Source organism: Pinus tabuliformis, chromosome J (assembly GCF_031772625.1).
Source record: "Pinus tabuliformis cultivar Carrire ecotype Pingquan chromosome J, CPIR1, whole genome shotgun sequence".
In the NCBI taxonomy this organism is placed as follows: domain Eukaryota; kingdom Viridiplantae; phylum Streptophyta; class Pinopsida; order Pinales; family Pinaceae; genus Pinus; species Pinus tabuliformis.
In genome coordinates this window covers 301,219,532-301,239,371 of record NC_142295.1, presented here as the reverse complement: position 1 = coordinate 301,239,371, position 19,840 = coordinate 301,219,532, and the positions used below count along the sequence as shown (strand labels likewise).

Here is a 19,840-nt window from a genome sequence, read left to right as displayed (position 1 = left end):
GGAAAGGAATATACCTCTGCTCATTTGTTGGGCATTATGGATAGCTAGGAATCAAATTATATTCCAGCAAAAGCCCCCCTTTTGGCCTTCCATACTGAACAGAACCTTAGCCGATTATCATTCGATACCTGATGACATCTCTCAAAAACAACTCAGGAATATTGAGACAGAAGTCATCAACACCTCCATACCATGGGCTTACTTTGATGGATCAGCACAGGAATCAGGTTGTGGGGGGGGGAGCTATTTTACACTTATCAAGTTCTCATTCCTTCAAAATACAAATGGGTTTGGGCAAAGGAACAAATAACTATGTCGAGCTTATAACTACTAAATACCTCATCCAATATGCTTTATATAAACAATGCACAAACCTTCAACTATATGGTGACTCAAAACTGGTTGTCAACTGGATCAACAAAAAACACATCTGCAATGCATATACATTGAAGCATATTCTGGATGAGACTCATAGACTTATTATGTCTTTTGACTCTTTCACTTGTCACCATATTTACAGGGAGCGGAACTCAACTGCCGATCACTTATCTAAGGAAGCAGCGCTCAGGGATGACGATACTTGGTTGATATGCGAGGAAAAGGATGGTGCTACCTACCAGCACTACCACAGACCTTTCATAGACCCAGAATCTATTTGAAGCATCATTACAAGGGACGGGATGTTTTTGAAATTACCTTTTTGCTTATATTGTAAATATTTATTCAGAACTTTTTTATAGCACCATATCCTCTCTGCGAAGAGGCCAGTAGCTCTCTACTTTTGTTGTTCTCAATTAGCTCGTTCCCTGCGTGGAGGAATGCACAAAGTATTCATCTTTTTTGAACAGGCAATGCCTTACTTAAGTAATGCTCGGAATATACAAAATGTAATTTTCTCCTTTAATGAAAATTACGACTTTTTCCACGTGGAAAAAAAATATATATATTAAATTCACCCACAGCATCATAACATTATTTAGTTTTATAACATTATTCAACAACATATGCAATTATATAGAAAGAAAAATATCATCATCAATGTAGCAGAACATAAAAGAACAATAGAAGAAAAGCATTTACACATAGAGACACCAAGATTGGTCGAAGACTAGGGCAAAACCCCACAAGGGGGAAACCCTTTCAAATTCTTCTTCTTATCATGTCATAAAATGTTCAACAAAGAGAGAGAGTACAATGATCCATATCTTCTACCACAAAACTATCCAGCAAAATCAACTAAACAACATCTAAAAGATGAACCCCGCAATGTTAATAATCAAAACCCTGATTCGGAAGCCTGCGATCAACTGTCATTGTCTGTGATCAACTGAAAAATCAAACCCTAGTTTCCAACCACACACAAAGAGTGTACATGCCTGCGGTGAAACCCTCCAACTGCACTCATGAGCCTATGTACATGCGGTTGCAACCGAAAAATGTTTGTGTCATCCCTACAACTAGAAACCAAAACCCTAGATCTCATGTGCGAGCTTCGAACCCTACAATTTCGAACCAGTACAAATCAATCTCAGCAAACCACCTCAGACCTATGCGAGCCAAACCAGACCAAAGAAAGAAAAATGATCATGACGATGTCCAAATTAGGGTCACTTGACTTGTATTTATAGCATTGTTTTAAAAAACGGTCGAGTCGACTCTGACTTGGCCAAGTCAGACCGAGCCAATGCCTAGTTGGGTTGGGTCAGCTTGGTGGCTGAAATGGAACGGTTGGTCGAGTTGTTACCGAGCCAGTAATTGACTCGATCGACTCGGTAACAACCCGGCCGACTCAGTAATGACTCAACCGGCTCGGTAACAACTCAGTCGGCTTGGCTCTTTGACAAAAATCCTGAAGCACATTTGTCAAAAGTTGTTCTGCCTCCTACATATCAATGGTTGTGTTGTTGTTTATTGCATATTTATAGCCCTAAAGTAATCTATCACTGTGAGAAAGTTTTGAAAATTACAAGGCTGAAGTATGGTTATCCTAGGGGCATGAATTAGAAAACTAAAACAATGCATTGAGCCATACAATGTTTTTAAGAAGGCAAATGTTCTGGCAATGGACTAATAAATACATATTTACCTCTGATTGTTCTAGAGCTTGACCAAAATTAAATCAAGGGTTTTGAGACTTCATTAGGGGCAAAGAATTGGTATTATTGTTGTTGTAGTCTAGTGATTGTCCTTAGGCTGAGGCAGAAAAGAATCCTAGCATTGGTGGCTAAGTATAAACTTTGTATTGGACAGTGCACTGAGTGCCATTTTGATATAATGGATATATTCATGAGCCTACGTTGATCATATGTTGTCTTCTTTCTATATTCTAAAGCTTTGTGTTTGGACACATGAATGAAAATCTTTAAAATAATGTTTATTATAAAATAAAATAAAATAAAAAATATTTAATGTATTTTTTACAACAACCGAGTCATTGAAATCAAACCGGCCAAGTCGATACGGAGTCGGAGCCAACCCTCAGCCATTTCCGAACCGGAGTCGGAGTTTTAAAACATTGATTTATAGCCATCCGAGGGTGTCCAATTTCTCTTTTGGGTCGACCTGTCCTTTTGTGCACAAGTGAGCTTCAATTCAAAAATACACTTTCCTTTGTCCAAATCAAGTGCTTCAAAAGTCAAAATCGGTCCCATATATAAAATATATGTATATATGTATATATAGGAAAGAATGTAAAATAATGTCCCATGATTGGAATTTATCACTAAGCTAATGTAAAATAATGTAAAATACACTTTCCTTTGTCCAAATCAAGTGCTTCAAAAGTCAAAATCGGTCCTATATATAAAATGTCATGAATAAATATATAGGAAGTAATGTAAAATAATGTAAATGATACTAATCATAAATAATAATTAGTTAATTAGTAATTAGGTTGAAGAGGCATGTCTAAATGAGACATGACTCTCCATGAAGAGACACCTGCTTGGTATATAAGCAAGCCTCTCACTCTCATTGTATCATCATTCTTATTCACACATTTAATATATAATATTTGTATCCTCATGGATATCTTTATATTCCAAGCAAGTGTCTCTTCATGGAGAGTCATGTCTCATTTAGACATGCCTCTTCAACCTAATTACTAATTAACTAATCATTATTTATGATTATTATCATTTACATTATTTTACATTATTTCCTGTATATTTATTCATAACATTGCCTTCCTCCTCAAAAAGCTTTGTCCTCAAAGCTCACTGATGAAAGGCTTGATATTTTTTCTATTTCGGATGTCTTTTTGTCTCGAAATTGTCATCTTCGTCGAAGCAAGACGATATGATCCTCTAAGTGACAAACAAAACTGTCGCACTGAGAAGGGATCAGACCATCCTAGATTAACCTTCCGTGTAGTATTCTGATCACTGGAACTTTGTAACGACTTGTCATCATAGGACTGGATTGAGGTTACATCACTATTCTTTAGAACATCAATTTGTTGTTTCTGTTCTGAATGGTCCCGATACGCAGCATGTTTGATTTGTCTACTTCCATGATTCGGATGCCAATAGGGAACTTTTTTGGTTTGACTTTCCCTTATTAGGTGTGAGGAAATTTTTTGATTTTCTACTTGTGAGGACAGCGTTGAGTTGGTTACAGAACCTTCACTTGGGATGTTTATCATCTTAACTGCAACATCTAATTGTGTCTTTTCTTCAACTAACTTGTCTTCTTCTTGAGTTGTCATATTCATTGGATCGGTATCTGTTATTTTTTCGTCAACTTGAATTCCTAATGCTTCCTTCTTAAATGAGTTGTTGTACTTTGTTTTCTAATGACTTCTTATCCTTCTTAAGTTTCTTAATTTGCGTTAGTAATTTTTCACTATGGTTTTTAAGCCAAGAAACTTCTTCATTTTTGTCAGCAGTAATCTTGTCAACTTCTCCTTGCATATTTTGTAGAACTTTTTTACCTTCTTGAAAAATTACTTTTGAAATATCTTGTATGTCATCTGGCATTACTAAATTTGGCTTCAATGTAACATTTTGAAATGTTATTTTTTTCTTTTTGTACGAAAACGTCAAAAACTTCTTTTCATATTCAGGATGAAGGAACCTAGGGTTTCCATCCATGGGGATCCCAGAATAATGTCACTTGGATTAGTCAATAGGGATTGAACCGAGAATTGTGATATAAATGTATAATCGCCAATGTTTAACTATAAGTCAGTGATCTTGTATGTCATCTGGCATTACTAAATTTGGCTTCAATGTAACATTTTCAAATGTTATTTTTTTCTTTTTGTATGAAAACATCAAAAACTTCTTTTCATATTCAGGATGAAGGAACCTAGGGTTTGCATCCATGGGGATCCCAGAATAATGTCACTTGGATTAGTCAATAGGGATTGAACCGAGAATTGCGATATAAATGTATAATCGCCAATGTTTAACTGTAAATCAGTTATTTCGTATTGTTTTTTTAAACAGTTTAACTTTTCGATTATATTTGATGCCAGAACTACTAATTGGTTTACGATTTTAGGCGTTATATAATTTTTATCTTCCGCGAGAGAGATAGCAATAGTGACATCTTTTCCTACGATAGTTCCTTTAATTTTAAATAGTATTTTAGCATAACCGATTGAGGTTTCTGAAAATCTTCCTTCTTTTATCTCTGATTTAAACTCCATTTTTTTTCAGCTTTTAATACTCTCTTTTTCCACTTAATAAGGTATAATTTATCTCCCTTTTTATACCCTTATATATATAAATTCTCAATCTAACCCTTTTACCTTTTTATTTGAGTACTTTTTGCTAACCTTCTTCATTAATAAATTCTTTACTTCACAAATAACCGTTCTCCTCTTATAATTATATATTGAGACTTATATATAGACTTAAAACGTCTCAATAATATTCTATTTTTTTTTGTTTAATAAAATAAGTTTCCTTAATCTTCCACATATTGAGTGGTTATTTGATTTGACCTATATAATTATCTATATTATAAGTTTTTATATATTACCTTTTTGATATAATATATAACATTCTAAAACCTTGCTCTTAATAAATCCGTAACTTCACTTTATAAAACCTTTCTCTTTAATAAATCCACTTCACAAGTAGCCATGACTTTTGGCAATGACGCATGAAATGGTTTGATTTCCACTGGCCAGAGGCAGGACAAACGGAGAAGAGAAGGATGTGGCGTTTGATAGGAGATGTTTAGCAACGAAAATATATTACAGTGGTGTGTAGAACACGATATGGGTTTAGATGCGATGGAACAATGGTATGGTCATCGAATCGGTGTCGTTGGCAGTGGGAGACAAGCGATGAAGAACTGTGTTGGTGGCAGAGTGAATTAGGAACACAGGCAACTACAGTTTTACGATAACGAGAGCAGAGTTAGCAGTGCGACAGACAGTGGAGAAGGTCGGGACTACGAATAGGCATTGGGGCAATTGTGGTGGTGCGGTCAGAAATAGCACGACAGTTTGTTGGGTTGCAACAGTGATATGGTGCGGGCAGTTGAGGACAACTTGAACGAATGGTGACAGCGACAGTGGGGTTGAGGTGGATGTCGAAACGCAAGGAACATGCAAGATGGTCGAGGAGAGGTACAATGGAGGAAAGAGGAGAGTGTTGCTGGTCTAGGCCGTTGGCTGTGCAAGGTGGCAGTGGTGGTTGACAGAAGCCGCAACACATCTGGGCAGCGAAGGGTATTGTATCGGGGCAATCGTGGTGTCTAGAGCAGTGCGATTCAATCCTTTGGCCACGATTCTTATTGCAGTTCTGGCACAACGATGGCAACGTCGTATACGCAGCGGAAAGTTCCAACACAAGGCAAGAGGCCACGTCGGGCTCGAGGTAGCAGCTGCAGAGTTCGGCTGAGAGAGGCGCTTTGCTAATGGCAGTCTTTAGTTGCAAATAGGGCATCGGTGGCGGTGGCAGTCGTCCATGGCAGCAAAACGTTCGCCCGAAAATTTATGTGTTGCTGCTTATCTTTCTTTTTTTTTAATAATTTTTTTTTACTCTTTTTATATATTTTCTTCTTTTTATTTCTGACTTTATATCTAGCTCTCGCTTTTTTCTTTATATATATATATATATATATATATAACTGTTTTTTTTCTTAAATGACTCTTGTTTTTTTTATATATATAATTTTTTATTTTATTTTTTTTTTTTCCTGATTTTTTTTACCCCTTTTTTTGAATAATTCATCTCTCTCTCTCTCTCTCTATGTATATATATATATTAAACCTTTTAAATGGCCAAAGGCCTGACAATAAATCTGGAGGAATGGAGAATCCCCAAGGCTAGCGAAACGCCTAGATCACGACGACAACAAAGTTGACAATAGGTTGACGACCAAAGACCTAGTGATCAGCGAAACGTGGCTCTGATACCAAATGAAGCGAACAAAGTTCCTTCTACAGATTAATTACTCTAGAAGACTTGGAATATAAAGATATCCATGAGGATACAAATATTATATATTAAATGTGTGAATAAGAATGATGATACAATGAGAGTGAGAGGCTTGCTTATATACCAAGCAGGTGCCTCTTCATGGAGAGTCATGTCTCATTTAAACATGCCTCTTAAACCTAATTACTAATTAACTAATCATTATTTATGATTATTATCATTTACAATATTTTACATTATTTCCTATATATTTATTCATAACACGGTCCTCTCGAAAAGAGGAATCTAGTCCCATGATTGGAATTTATCACTGAGCTACCAAATTGAATGGTATCCCACATGCATAGAGAAACCGAAAACTTTTTGCATCCACATCATCCCTACACCCTTGATCAAGGAAATCTAATATAGTTCTACTATCTACACCTTAAAGATATGTCTGTGTTTGTGCCTCTGTGTCCACTACCATGGGTGGATGGTAACAGAGTTCATAGTCTATGTGATTGTGGGCTAGTGGTGTCATGTTCAAAGTCACCCTTTGATCTTTTAGATATGTATTGGGCTTCCTCCTCTTCCCTTATGTATTTGGCTCTTTGTTGTGCTTACGCACATCCACTGGTTTTGATTACTATTTGCTTAGTTCCATCCCATGCCATTTTCCCACAGAGATGCTTTCTGGCATGGGTATATGAACCTGTGTAAGTGATTTTGCAATGGGGGCATGTAAATTTAGTGGTTCCACCCCCTTTCCCTCCTAAAAGCTTAGTAACATATTTCCACAAGGGGGTTTGGTCTACCGTGGTTTTTTTTACATCAACATCTCCACTCTCATTATCCTCCTCCTCCTCTTCCTCTTGGTACTCCTCTTCTCCAAGGTTTCCTAATCCACCAATACCCACTTCTTCATCATCTTCATCACTCCTCCTTCTGCTTCCCAACACCATCATAACAAAAAAGGAACCAACAAGAGAATGCCAAGCCATATACCCATCATGTTTGGTGGAGTTATAGTTTCTTGTCTACAATAAAATGGAGGAATGAGAATTGGGAAAGAGTAGGAGACGAGAACATCTTTCATTCAACATATAAAAAACACAAATGCTACATGGAAAATAAAAAAGAATGGGATTAGACCATACCTCTTTGGCTCTCCAATGGTGGTGCCTTCAATCTCCCAAGTTCTCTCAAATGGAAGCCTTCAATCTCCCTTACAAGCTCCTCAAGCTCAAACCCTCTCAATCTTCCTCAACTCAAGCTCCTCAAACCCTCTCAATCTCTCTCAATCTCATGACTTTAAAAATCACTCTCAGAGCGGTCGAGAGTGATACGAGAGCAATCGCTCCCAACAGGGCAAGAAGCATAAATTTTTTTAGGAATTGCGCTCCCAAGGGTTGCTCCCGAGCAAAGCGTGCTTTGGGAGCGAATTCGACAAGCGCTCCCATGCAACGCTGAGCCATATCGGGTTAGGTTAGGGTTTTTGCATGGCCAAACTCCCAATTAGCATTAGGGTTTTTTGCATGCCCCGATTCCCAATCTACAAACTCACATTGAGGTGCTATTTGAACCAATGTAATGCTCTCAATAAGAAGAACAACATTAAGGGCTCTTAACTTTGTTCACATAGTTTTGAACCCATAAATGATTGTTTAATACCAAAACATGTTTTGAAAGTTTCAAGACCCCAAATTTCAACTATAGGATCTACCTCTAAAATGGGCCTAACAAGGTCATGGCTTTGATTTACTCATAAAGTACTAGAATAGATGAAAAATTACATAGTGATCCATTTCAAGTCCGAAGCAATATACCACAACTCTCCTAGCATTCAATGTTACGGTAAATAACTAGTTGGTGATGAACTAGCGCCCCAAAGTAGTGCTCCAGCAACTAGCCTACGTCTAAAGCAAAACTTCTAGCTGAAGGACTCCTTAATAGACATAGCCAAACTAAAACTAGGCATGGTCACTTGTTTGTGCCCTAATGACACAGGACCAACAAAGCTAAAGATAGGAGCAAGGCCTCCCCAACTGACTAATACATTAGGTACCACTGACTCCAATCTGCATTTAGGAGTGTCACTCTCTTTCTTGGTGGTTTTTGTTAGGTCCACAGGACCTTTATGCGAGTATGTTAATTGATCAACTTCTTGTGTTTTCTGGTTCAAAGTTCAAACAATTATCTCTTATAGGTCCTTTTGCTCCATAGGCTTTTTAAGGTAATAACTAAGAGGAATTTTATTGACCTAGAATCTATTGCCATTTTGTTCACTTTTGACCTGCATATCTACTGTTTTTTTTCCTACCTCACCTTAGAATGGAAAGACATTTTTGTATACTCCATAATATATTTGTTAATATTATTCCCACTTTCTTTTACCAATATATATGTAAGGATGGATGAAAGTATCTGAAAGAATGATTATTTTCATCGGATGGACATTTAACTTCAATCAAATTTCTGTAACTTTTTCCCTTGGCAGAAAAGGTGTGAATTTAAGAAGGCCACTTGTCTCTCAGGAGAACTAGTGTGAACCTAAGAAGTTTTCTTATCTATGTCTCTTGGTTTCCTCCTAGGATCACCGAGCAAAGTCCTCTCAGCGCCGCAGACACCCATGATTACATTGTCAAAAAATGCAAGCACACCTTCACAATGATAGAGGTGGTGGTAGATGCTCCTTATCCCTCCTACTTCTACATCTATAACTAATTATATGCGGCTGTTTCTCTTTTAGCTATTACTTGTACTTTCTTACATGCTGGCATTTTTAATCTTTAAGGAGTAGCCTTGGCACTCCCACAATATGTTGTTACCAGTAGTACATGTAAGTCCCGCTGACCTACCTTTTCGGTCATTCATGGACATTAATAAAATTAGCTTATCTTTTCGTATCTTCATCTCAAGAAAACTAATATGGATTTAAGCAGCTTTTCATTTATATGGTCATTCATGGACATTAAAGAAATTCGAAATTACTTTATCTTATCGTATCTTATCTTGAAAAACTAAAGCTTTTTCAGTTATATCTCTCGAAAGAAAGCTCATGCAACAGATGATGGTTCCTTATGCACTATATACAAATCCACCAAAACCAAACAGTTTTTATGTCTGTAAGACCACTAACTTGGAAGCAAGAATAGATACTCGAGCTTGCCTGTTGTTTAAAAATTTGTTAACAATTTTGGTTAGTCATTGGCTGGTACAACATTTTGAAAAGTGCAGACTGGTTTTCCTAATCTATCTTTATAAACCATAAATATTACAGCAAACATTATATTAGCAATAATTTCATATCATATTGATCCATGATTATTGATAAATACCATGGAGTCAAAATTTCCCCTCTTATGCTTTATTCCTTAAAAAGCAATCTCCATTGGCAAGAAGCAAGGATGTATCTTACAAAAATATATATACCTTTTTCAAAGGACATCGAAAGAATTGACGGCCCAAATTTTTATCCGTCTTGGATGTCAATACAAGACAAAGGCCAGCACCACAAGGGCATTGCATGGACAGCTCTGATCCTTTTGAAATATCTGTGCTGAAAACCCTAGTTTGACCTCCATATGCTCCTGAAGAACCTTGAGCAGCGTCACACCATTCAAAAAATTTGCATCTACCACCATCCTACATTTCGTCCCAAAATAGATACAAGTCAATATTAAGTCACAAACCATTACCATGATAACCTGCAGTGAATGATACTTTCAACAGCCTGTTATTTTAAGATAAATTTCAGAAACAAAGTTTACCAATAAGTTGATATCACTCGTTACAACTGCATTCACTATACAATATCTAATTGCACGAGAAGATAAATTGAAGAAAACTGACCGACTTATTTTGCTTCTGGATGGCATTATGTTAAGCAAAAAACTGATAAGGTTAATGTTGGATGAGTATTTGTCACTATTGAACTTGATCTTTGATAAGAGATTTTACTTCGTTTTAGCAACATCCTTAAGATCAATTTTATTTGAGCCACCACTCATCTTACACAGGATTCTGGTTAGCAATTTTCTTGGGAAAAGTTAAATCAGGGCCATTTATGGTTATTATCCTTCAAATATATACAGCAGAATACGATAGTTTTCGAAACATAACTTTCAACCATTACGTCTGTCTGGCTATGGTCTAATGGTTGAGATAGGGCGTCACCATGCAAACAACCAAGCTTCAGAGTCTCAGATCCCAGCAGGCAGACAGCCCAAGAATAATGTGTGTGCTGGCTTAGTTTTATGGCTCCCCATGTCCAAATGGTACCACAATAATAAGGACTTGGGGCTCATAGTCCCTAACAAATAAAAAACTGTGTAACTTTCCACATTTACAAATTAATTGTTTTTAAGATATTTTGAGAAGTATTTTGAGGACACACAAAATTCTGCAAGCTTAGTCAGCCATGTTGAACTTTGGGCTGTTCTAAACTGCCCCATAAATGAAGCTCCTTACAAAGAAAGCAAAACTCTCCATAAGCATCTATGCTTAACCTTTACACATGACACCCCCATCTTTCTATCACCTCTGCAAAAACTACTATTGCCTCAGTCATAAGAAGCGAGCACCTCTCCTGGAGCAGACATGAACTTTGTGTTGGCACTCCAACACTCCCCAAAAACCTTTCAACGTACCCTTTTCCCTAAACACCATGCCTTCCCCAAGACCTAGACCCCAAGTCTATGTTCTCCCGCACAACGTCCCTCCACAACATTCCTAGACAGTCCCCTCACGTCCCCACACCCAACTCATGCTCTCTTCTCTGAAAGAGATCTCAAGAGAGCAGCCAAGTTTATGAGCACCAGCAAAGCAGCAAAGAAGGAAGGCCTCTAGGGTGAAATCTTCAAGCAAGGCATCCGGTCTCTTGATTCACACATTCTTGATTTATTGTAACCATGTGCTCTACTTTGGTTTGCCCCACTCTTGGACTGGACACATCATTCACCTGATCCACAAATCAGGGAGCATTTCTAATCTGAACAAATGTCAGACGATTATGGTTGGACGCACATTCCCCAAGCTATATGCCACAATCCTGCATTTGTGGCTTTCAAAAGTGCTAGAGAGTTGACACCACAAAGCTATAGGACATGTTGATTTCTGCCCAAAGTACTAGACGACTGATCACATATTCACACTGAAAGCCAGAATAGAGGAGGCTTTCGCTATCACTCTTCGAAAGTCTATTGCTACTTTCTGGACTTTAGGAAAGCATTTGACACAACCAAGAAAGCCTTATTCCAGAGGTTTCATGATGTTGGCATCGCTAAACCCATCCTAGTGGCCATCATGAAATTGTGCAAATCAATTATGGATTGTCTTTGAATGACACCAAAGTTCAAGCTTTTCTGACTTTATCTAGAATACCATTGAGATAAAGCAGGAGCACTCCTCCTCGCCAACCCTCTTTGGGATTTACATTAACAAGCTCGAATCTTTCCTCTACATGCACATTCAAGAGGGAGATGGTTGTTTTCTATATCAGGCACTGATTTCCTTATTCCTCTTTGTTGAAGACTTGATCCTGCTGACATCCACCCCTGAGGGCCCACAAGGATAGATTGATGCCCTTGCCAGTTTTTGTAAATTGTGACCTTCGACAACTAATAATCAACCCAAGTATGTCCAAGGTTATGATCTTCAATGCATAAAAGAACTTTTTCTCCGACCTACATTTCTACTTCTGACATGGAATGACTAGAGATCTCAGAAATATAGTCTAAAATTCATCATGGTTACTCATGAACAAAACCAAGAACTATATCACTTATAGTTTTGAGGCTTCTGTGATCTGAGTTTTGTTGAGAATTTGTTTCCGGATCCATCGCATGATTTTTTTACACAACTTACACACATTCATATAGCAAGTCATGATACAATGGACATAATGTTTACCCTCGAAACCCAAAACAGAAAAACCAAATGGTTGCTCAGTCTTTATTTTGACAATTTCAGATTAGAATGCAAATTCATGACTCTCTTGACCATGAACAATTTACATAGTGAATTTATCTTCATTGTCCTCTCCACTTGGTCAAAAGATGCCTTCTGAGTCGAATTACAAAAAGTTATGCACAGAGCTAGGGTGAAGGGAAGACCAAGCATCCCTGCCCCTTCGTTTCCCATTGCTCAATTTTCTCTCCTATCTCACCTTCTTTTTATCATTTTTCTCTTCTTTTCTTTCATTTAATTTTATTTTTTTCAGTAATCATATTGTCTTTTCTTTTTCTTCAACCCTTTCATTTAATTTAATTTTTTCAATGATCGTATTGTGTTTTCTTTTTCTTCAACCCTCATTAATTGTCAAACTGCTCGTGTGTATTGAATCTTACAACCATTCGTTTTTGTTCAGATCCATTTCAGAACAGTGAGAATTCACAGGGAATAGCTCCAGGAACATCAACTAATTGAAATGAAATTTCTGAATTTCCACAACTATCAAAAAGCACGGAGAGTGACAGTAAAGCTAGCCCCCACTACCTACGCAACAGATTGACAAGTTTCCTACACTCGCTCTCACCAACTCTAAGGTTGAAAAGACTCTGATCCTGACTCTAGTAATGATGCTTGGCAGTTGATGATACCTGAACAACGAGTCACTGCAAATGGATGGGGGCCAACCCCAAGGATAATGATGACCCCCGACCTGGGGCTGGACTTGTGACACTCTTAATTTGTGTATCCGATTTTATGTGCTAGCTAGGCTGTGGGCCTGTTTGTATTGAGTCATTTAGCTTTGTTCAGCTCCATTTTGGATCGCTAATAATTCACAGGGAATAAATCCAGAAACTTCTAAGTGATTGAAGTGAAATTTCTGAATTTCCACAACTGTGCTGTCAGATAATGTCAAAGATGACAACACAACTGGCCCCATAAATTATACAACAGAATGACAAGTTACCTAGGCTCACACTCACCATCTCTAAGGTTGAAAAGCCTCTGGGCCCGACTCTAGTGTTGCTAATTATACCTGACCCACAGCTCACAATAAATGGATGGGGGTCAACCCCAAGGATAATGATGACCCAACCTGGGGGTTGGGTTAGACTTGCGAAAACACTTAATTTGTGTATTTGGTTTTAGGTGCTATGTAGGTTGTGGGCCTGTTGGCTCGGACTTTATCTAGTGTTTTCTATGTCGGTCTGGACGTTTGCATGAATTGTCTTATGCCTAAGGGGCTGAGATCTGATTATGGCTGATTTTATAAAATAAAGCCATGCACATTGTTCGTGGTATAGATGATTAAAGGAACAAGGAATAACTAGTGTTCCACAAGAATATGCCCTCCACATTTCCCATGCTCCACGGGCGGGGTTACCTAGGAAAACATTTCCCCGTGTCCTCCTTTGGGGAAACATTTATCCGGTGTGGGGGACGTGTTTCCACAAAAGGGGCACTTAAAAAGGGGATGTTTAGGCATCTCCCTCCTCTCCCCCATTTTCTGTCCAACAACCCTTTAAGATAGAAAAAAGATAGAGGATAGAACTTTGAGAAGATTGTGACCTTGGTACTTAATGGTAATATTAAATTCTTAAAGTAAAAGTGAATGTCACTTTTACTTTAATTTTTAACATTGCCATTAATTGTTTCAGGATATTTGAGAGTGGATCCAACCTCATCAGACTTCATGTGGAGAAACTAGAATTTCATATTCTATTCAAAATTTAGCAGACTTAACAGTTTTCAGAGTTATAGGATTCAAAGGATTATAATATTTCCATTGAATTGCACAATGATGAGTTTGCATGAAATGAATTGTTAATATAGGGGTTTTATCATTATCAGCATTATTTTTATAATTTTAGCAACGAAGACTCCTATGCTAAGGACCCTAACATCCCCTAAATTGCCCTAAAAATTTAAAATGCTCCCACATATCTCCATGTGCGTCTTCCTACTTCCGCGCCTGTCCTTGAAACTTGGTGGAACATTGGGAATAACCTCACTATTGTTGATATAGGGATTTTATCATTATCATATCATTATTTTTATAGTTTTAGCAACGAAGACTCCTATGCTAAGGACCCTAACATCCCCTAAATTGCCCTAAAAATTTAAGATGCTCCCACATATCTCCATGTGTGTCTTCTTACTTCCGCGCGTGTCCTTGAAACTTGGTGGAACATTGGGAATAACCCCACCATAGTGAGTTGGTAAAGGATTTTCTGTAGCAAAGGGGCAAAGTTTAGAACATAGCAGCAGAATTCAGTCGAATAGGGCCCTTCTGTGCAGAAATTCAAACAAGAATTCAATTCAGCAGAATTCTCCTCAAAATCGGATTCATGGAACCAAAAACAATAACCTGGGTCCTGCACCATTAGAACTTAAATTAATAATTATAAAACTAAAATGGATTTGCCTTAATGACATATAAAAAAAAAATTCAAACTATTAGGTTTTTGAAAATTGATTAGATACATTATCAGGCCTCTTTCCTCTGAGAACCACTTTCAATCCTGTCAGGCACGCTTTTCATGAAATTTTAAGTATCATTAGTATGTACTTTTTAGTTGATAAGATGTATGTTTTAAATATTTTCCTGACCAATGAATTTTCATTTTCAAGCTTTTTACAGGTTTTAAATATTTTCCTGAGCAATGAATTTTCATTTTCAAACTTTTTACATGGTAAAATGAGTATACTAATATAACAATGATTTGAATCTAAAAATATAATAACGATTTATGATAATGATTAAAATTTCACAACTCAACACTCTCATATGTCAGGTCAAAGACAATTTTTTTAAAATAGAAACAGGCAAATTTTATTATCAAAATGTCTGCAGTAAAATTGACAGCACTGGAAATACATATATAGAATTGAAAATATGTAAATAGAATTTTGCTGTTAGTCCAAAGGATTATATATAATTTATTGATGTTTTTGAACAAAATTTTCAAAATATATTTGTAGTTATAAATATTGTAGATCCTTCAAAAGACACAAAATATTAACTGTTTTGAAGAATAATTTATAAAATGTTAATTGTTTTAATGTCATTCCTTCTTTCCACAATAATCAATACCTAATTGAAAAGAAAATGAAGCGGAGCTCCGCAGCGTATGGCTTTTGGCAGCTAGGGTTTCCTTAGCCACCGTAAAAAGAAATTGCAGATTCAGGGCAAATTCGTGCTTGTTTCAAAGGTGACGTCCTAGATCTGGAACCAGGCTTCCTCTGCGTGAATTGCTGGACGATTTGCTGACAGTGTGTGGCCGTCTTTGTCACAGTCAACGGAGATCTCACAGATCCACTGTTGATGTACCTTTGCTCTAGTTTTTAAGCAGGTGCGACCTTTGGTTTGAAATGGCTGCTTCGGAAGGGGTTGTTTCCTCGCCAGTGGATGAAGCTGCAACCTTCCAGGCCCTTGTAGCTTCACTCTCCAAAAAACCTAGATCTAAGGTGCATGCAAAATTTGTGAAGAAGAGACTATTCCCTCGGTGGCCCTTCCCACAGGGTTTTGAAGAACTTCCTTGGCATATTCAGAATGAGCTTTAGTGGGGAAGTTCATAGGAATGTGGCTGTCCCCAAGATCCATGGAGCTATGGTTGGAAAAAACCTGGAAGCCATTAATGAAAGGTAATATTGGAATGTATGCATGTGGAAACAGGTTCTTTGCCTTCTTATTTGAATTTAAAGAAGATAAAGATGTAATTTTTCGAAATGGACCTTATTTTTTTGGGACCAAAGGTATTTGAACAAATGGTCACTAGACTTTCATCCAGATGAAGATATCCCAAATGCAGTTCCTGTTTGGGTCAAGCTCCCTCGTTCCCGCTTTCATGCTGGAGTGACGATTGTCTGTGAGCAATCAGAAATGGATTGGGGAAATATTTGGATAGGGCTGAACCCAAAGGATTTTAGTTTGCATGTGCAAAAGTTTGCGTTGAAGTAGATCTGGAAAAAAGGTTTCCCTCATAAATAAATCTCACACAGGGAGAATGGTCCCATTGTCAAACTCTTGATTGAGCAATTACCTTTCAAATGCAAGTACTGCCATGAATATGGCCATTTTGCAAGGGATTGCAAGCAGTCTCAATCTGATAAAGGGGCCGGATATGACAACAGGTCAAGAAGAGCAATGGCAAACCCAAAAAAAGGGCAGGAATAAAGGAAATCTGGCAGCATCTAAAGCCCAACCCACACAAGACAAAAATGCAGCATCAATCTCTGAAAACCCATTCGAGGTCTTGCAGTCTCAAGAAGAGAATGACAAGGCGCAAGAAGAAATTAGATCAGAAGCACCACAAAACAATAAACAAAAAGAGGTTCTGGAGGAGGAAGCGCAATAAACAAAAAGAGGTTCTGGAAGAGGAAGCAGTAACTTCAGAAGTAGAGGAGGAAATTCATGAAAAAGAACCAGAAGGAGAAATGACTTCATTGGCAAAGGAGCAATCTCTATCCACGGATCAAATCAACAATCAAAACACTCCAATTCTAGAACAAGCATAGTTTTAAAAACTGACCGGCATAAACCGGAAACCAGTCAAACCAGTTAGTTCACTAGCAAATCTAGCCAAACCGGCCACAAAACTGGGTTTATGCCACCATTTTACCGGTTTTTAACAAAAACCGGACCTAAGCAGCCTGTTTATGATGGAACCAGCCAGTTTATGGGTAAACCAGCTAGTTCTGTCATAAATCGGCCAATTCAATGCCACGACCGTCACAGACCCACCAGGGCAGTTTTTGGAAGCTTCTTAGGTGGTTTGGAGGGAAACTAAGGGTTGTTTCCATCCAAAAACTCAGTTCACTGGCAAATCTCAAAACTGAGTTTATGCCACCATTTCGTCAGTTTTTCACAAAAATCGGAACTAACCGACCAGTTTATGGGTAAACCAGCCAGTGTCGGTTTATGGGTAAACTAGCCGGTTTATGGGTAAATCGGACGGTTTATGATGGAATCGGCCAGCTTATGGGTTAACCAGTTGGTTTCGTCATAAATCGGTCAGTTCAATGCCACAGCCGCCGCACAACCACCAAGCCAATTTTTGGAAGCTTCTCAAGTGGTTTGGAAGGAAACTAAGGGTTGTTTCCCTCCAAAAACACCATCTCCAAACCAATAGAAGGAGATCACCCCCCCTCATTTGCCTCACACATCTCATTTGGAGTTTTTGTGAGTTTTATTGGGACCTTGGAGAGTGTTGAGCTTTTGTTGGAGTAGTCATCTTGGGAGCTTGGAGAGTGTCGAGTTTTTGCTGGAGTAGTCATCTTGGTGGCAGTGCTACAACTGAGGTTGCTAATGAGAATAAGGCATCCTCAGACTCTGATCTAGATGATGTTTATGTAGCTCTTGTTGATGATCCTGTGTCTAGTAGTGGTGATGAATTTGATCACTGATATGTAGCTCATGTTGATCACCAATATGTATCAGTAGACTTGTAGTCTTGTAGTAGGCCAATGGTCCCAAATCTTGTAGCATTGTTTTTGGACTTTATAGGCCATTTAGAGCCTCATTGCTTATGTATTTTGTCGATGATATGTATTGCACTCGGTGCCATTTTGAGATATTCACCTTTATATGGTATATAGATGAGAAAACTTTGCATATCTTGTCTCTATTGGTTTGGAGTCATGGTTTTAAATCTTAAAAATAGTTTTTTTCATTAAAAATTAATTATTTCATGTATTTTTTTAAAAACCGGTTTGAAACCAGGTTTATTAGGTGGACAGGTCCAGTCACCAGTTCCGGTTTTTAAAACTATGAGAACAAGTTGACAACTCCATAGGTAATAAGGGGTAGAAAATGGGCAACATGCCTACAATACCAAAGGAACTAGAGGTAAGCATCAGGAATTTATTGACTAGATGGGCAAAAAAAATGAATTGGTGAGATGAAAAAAGCAGCCAGGAAACAGGAAGCTCCAAAAAAGACCATGGAAACACTCTAAGAGGGAAGCCAGAGAGGTAACAGCAGAATTAAATAAAAAACTTGGAAGTCAACCTCAAATCAATGAGGCCTTCAAATTAGCGCAAGGTAATCCTTTCATGTTAATAAATCATATTAGTGATGGAATGTAAATGCATAACTGAAATTTCTGTACAATGGGGTAAATGCTTAAGAGATTGGAAGGGTTCTGGGCCAGATCTTAATTTCCTTTTTTAATAAAATCTCATAATCAATTCCTCTAAAAAAAAATGTTAATTATTTAAAAAAATATATAGACTTGCTTTGTTAAATTCAATAAAAAAAACACATATTATTAATAACTTAATAACAATGAAAAAAAAAACATTTCTTTTATATCGACTTGAAAAGAGGAAATTTAGGGAAAAAAAACTCATGAAATATTAATTGTTTTGAAAAAAAAAAATCCTAAAATGTTAATTGTTATAGAAAAATATGGATTGACATTTTAAAAATATATAGATTAAAAAAGAGTAGTGACTTGTTAAATATTAGTATCATAAGGGAAGGAACAATTTTTTTTTAAATCAACCCAAAAGGAAAGAATTTAACCTAAAAAAAGGACAATCAGAGTTTAGGAGAATTAGCGGAACATACCTCTCTCACAGGGCACCTGTAAAATTTTCGGCCTGGATTTTTCTCGGTACTTGAAATCAAGACAAGACAAGGTCCTCCACCACACGGGCACTGTTTTTCCGGCGCTTGAGGGCCAGATTCATCGCCTCTGTCTGGCCCTGCATAAGTTGATGCGACACAGTCCTTAGCCCAATGCCCTGGTTGCTGGCATTTAAAACAAACACCTCCTGCTGCTCCTCCTCCTCCTCCCCCGGCACCTCCATAGGAAGCAGTTTCGGCCGGTCTCTTATTGGTATTTGTCTTGGGAATGTTCATTGTCTGCCACAGATGGCTGTTGCTTCCCCTCAGAGCAGCAAGGTACTGACCTTCTTCACTGGAATTGGGATTGTGATTGGAGTTGGAAGGAGGTGTATAGGAGCCACCACCGTCATTCATCTTTCGTTTCTTCAAGACATTGGCCTCCACTGCATCCACGAGAGACAGGAATTCATCGTCCTCCACCGCTAGATCATCCATGATTCTGAAGCGCTTCCCACGATTTCACGACTCTCCTCGCTTCAAGATAATGTTCGTAACCGATGAAAAACCATTTGAATGCTCGCGCTTCGGATGCCGCAATATGATTTGAAACTGCAATTTTATCCCAGTTGGTGCGAAGGAACACAGTTAAAAAGCATTCTGTTAAAATGCAAAATGTATTGCGGCGTTTAGATTGAATTTATGTCAGTTAACATTTGATAAAATAATGATTGATATGGTTGTTTTTGTTTTGGGTATTTCTTTTTAAATAAGTAGGATAAGGTATTTTTTGGGTTTTTAGTTTTTTTTTAAGTAAGTAGGATAGGGTATTTTTATTGGAAAATATTTTTTTTTGTTAGTGTTGTATGGGTTTATTTTATTTTAGGTTAGTAACTAGAGTAATTGGGAGTATGGTTTATTTTCTTATTCATTTCGGTTTAGTTCT

The 19,840-nt window shown here is 37.6% G+C and overlaps 1 protein-coding gene across 1 annotated transcript in view; it reads right to left on the bottom strand.

The window, feature by feature from the left end:
- The window catches only part of LOC149226946 (uncharacterized), an 85,895-nt gene extending 66,308 nt beyond the window's left edge, over positions 1–19,587 (bottom strand). The window contains exons 1-2 of the mRNA XM_089377636.1: positions 18,898–19,587; positions 9,810–10,022 (exon numbers count right to left, since the gene is read on the bottom strand). Of these exons, the coding sequence (XP_089233762.1) occupies positions 9,810–10,022; positions 18,898–19,392 (708 nt within the window). The 5' untranslated portion in view covers positions 19,393–19,587. The remainder of the gene's footprint in view (positions 1–9,809; positions 10,023–18,897) is intronic.
- Positions 19,588–19,840: the final 253 nt, after the last annotated feature.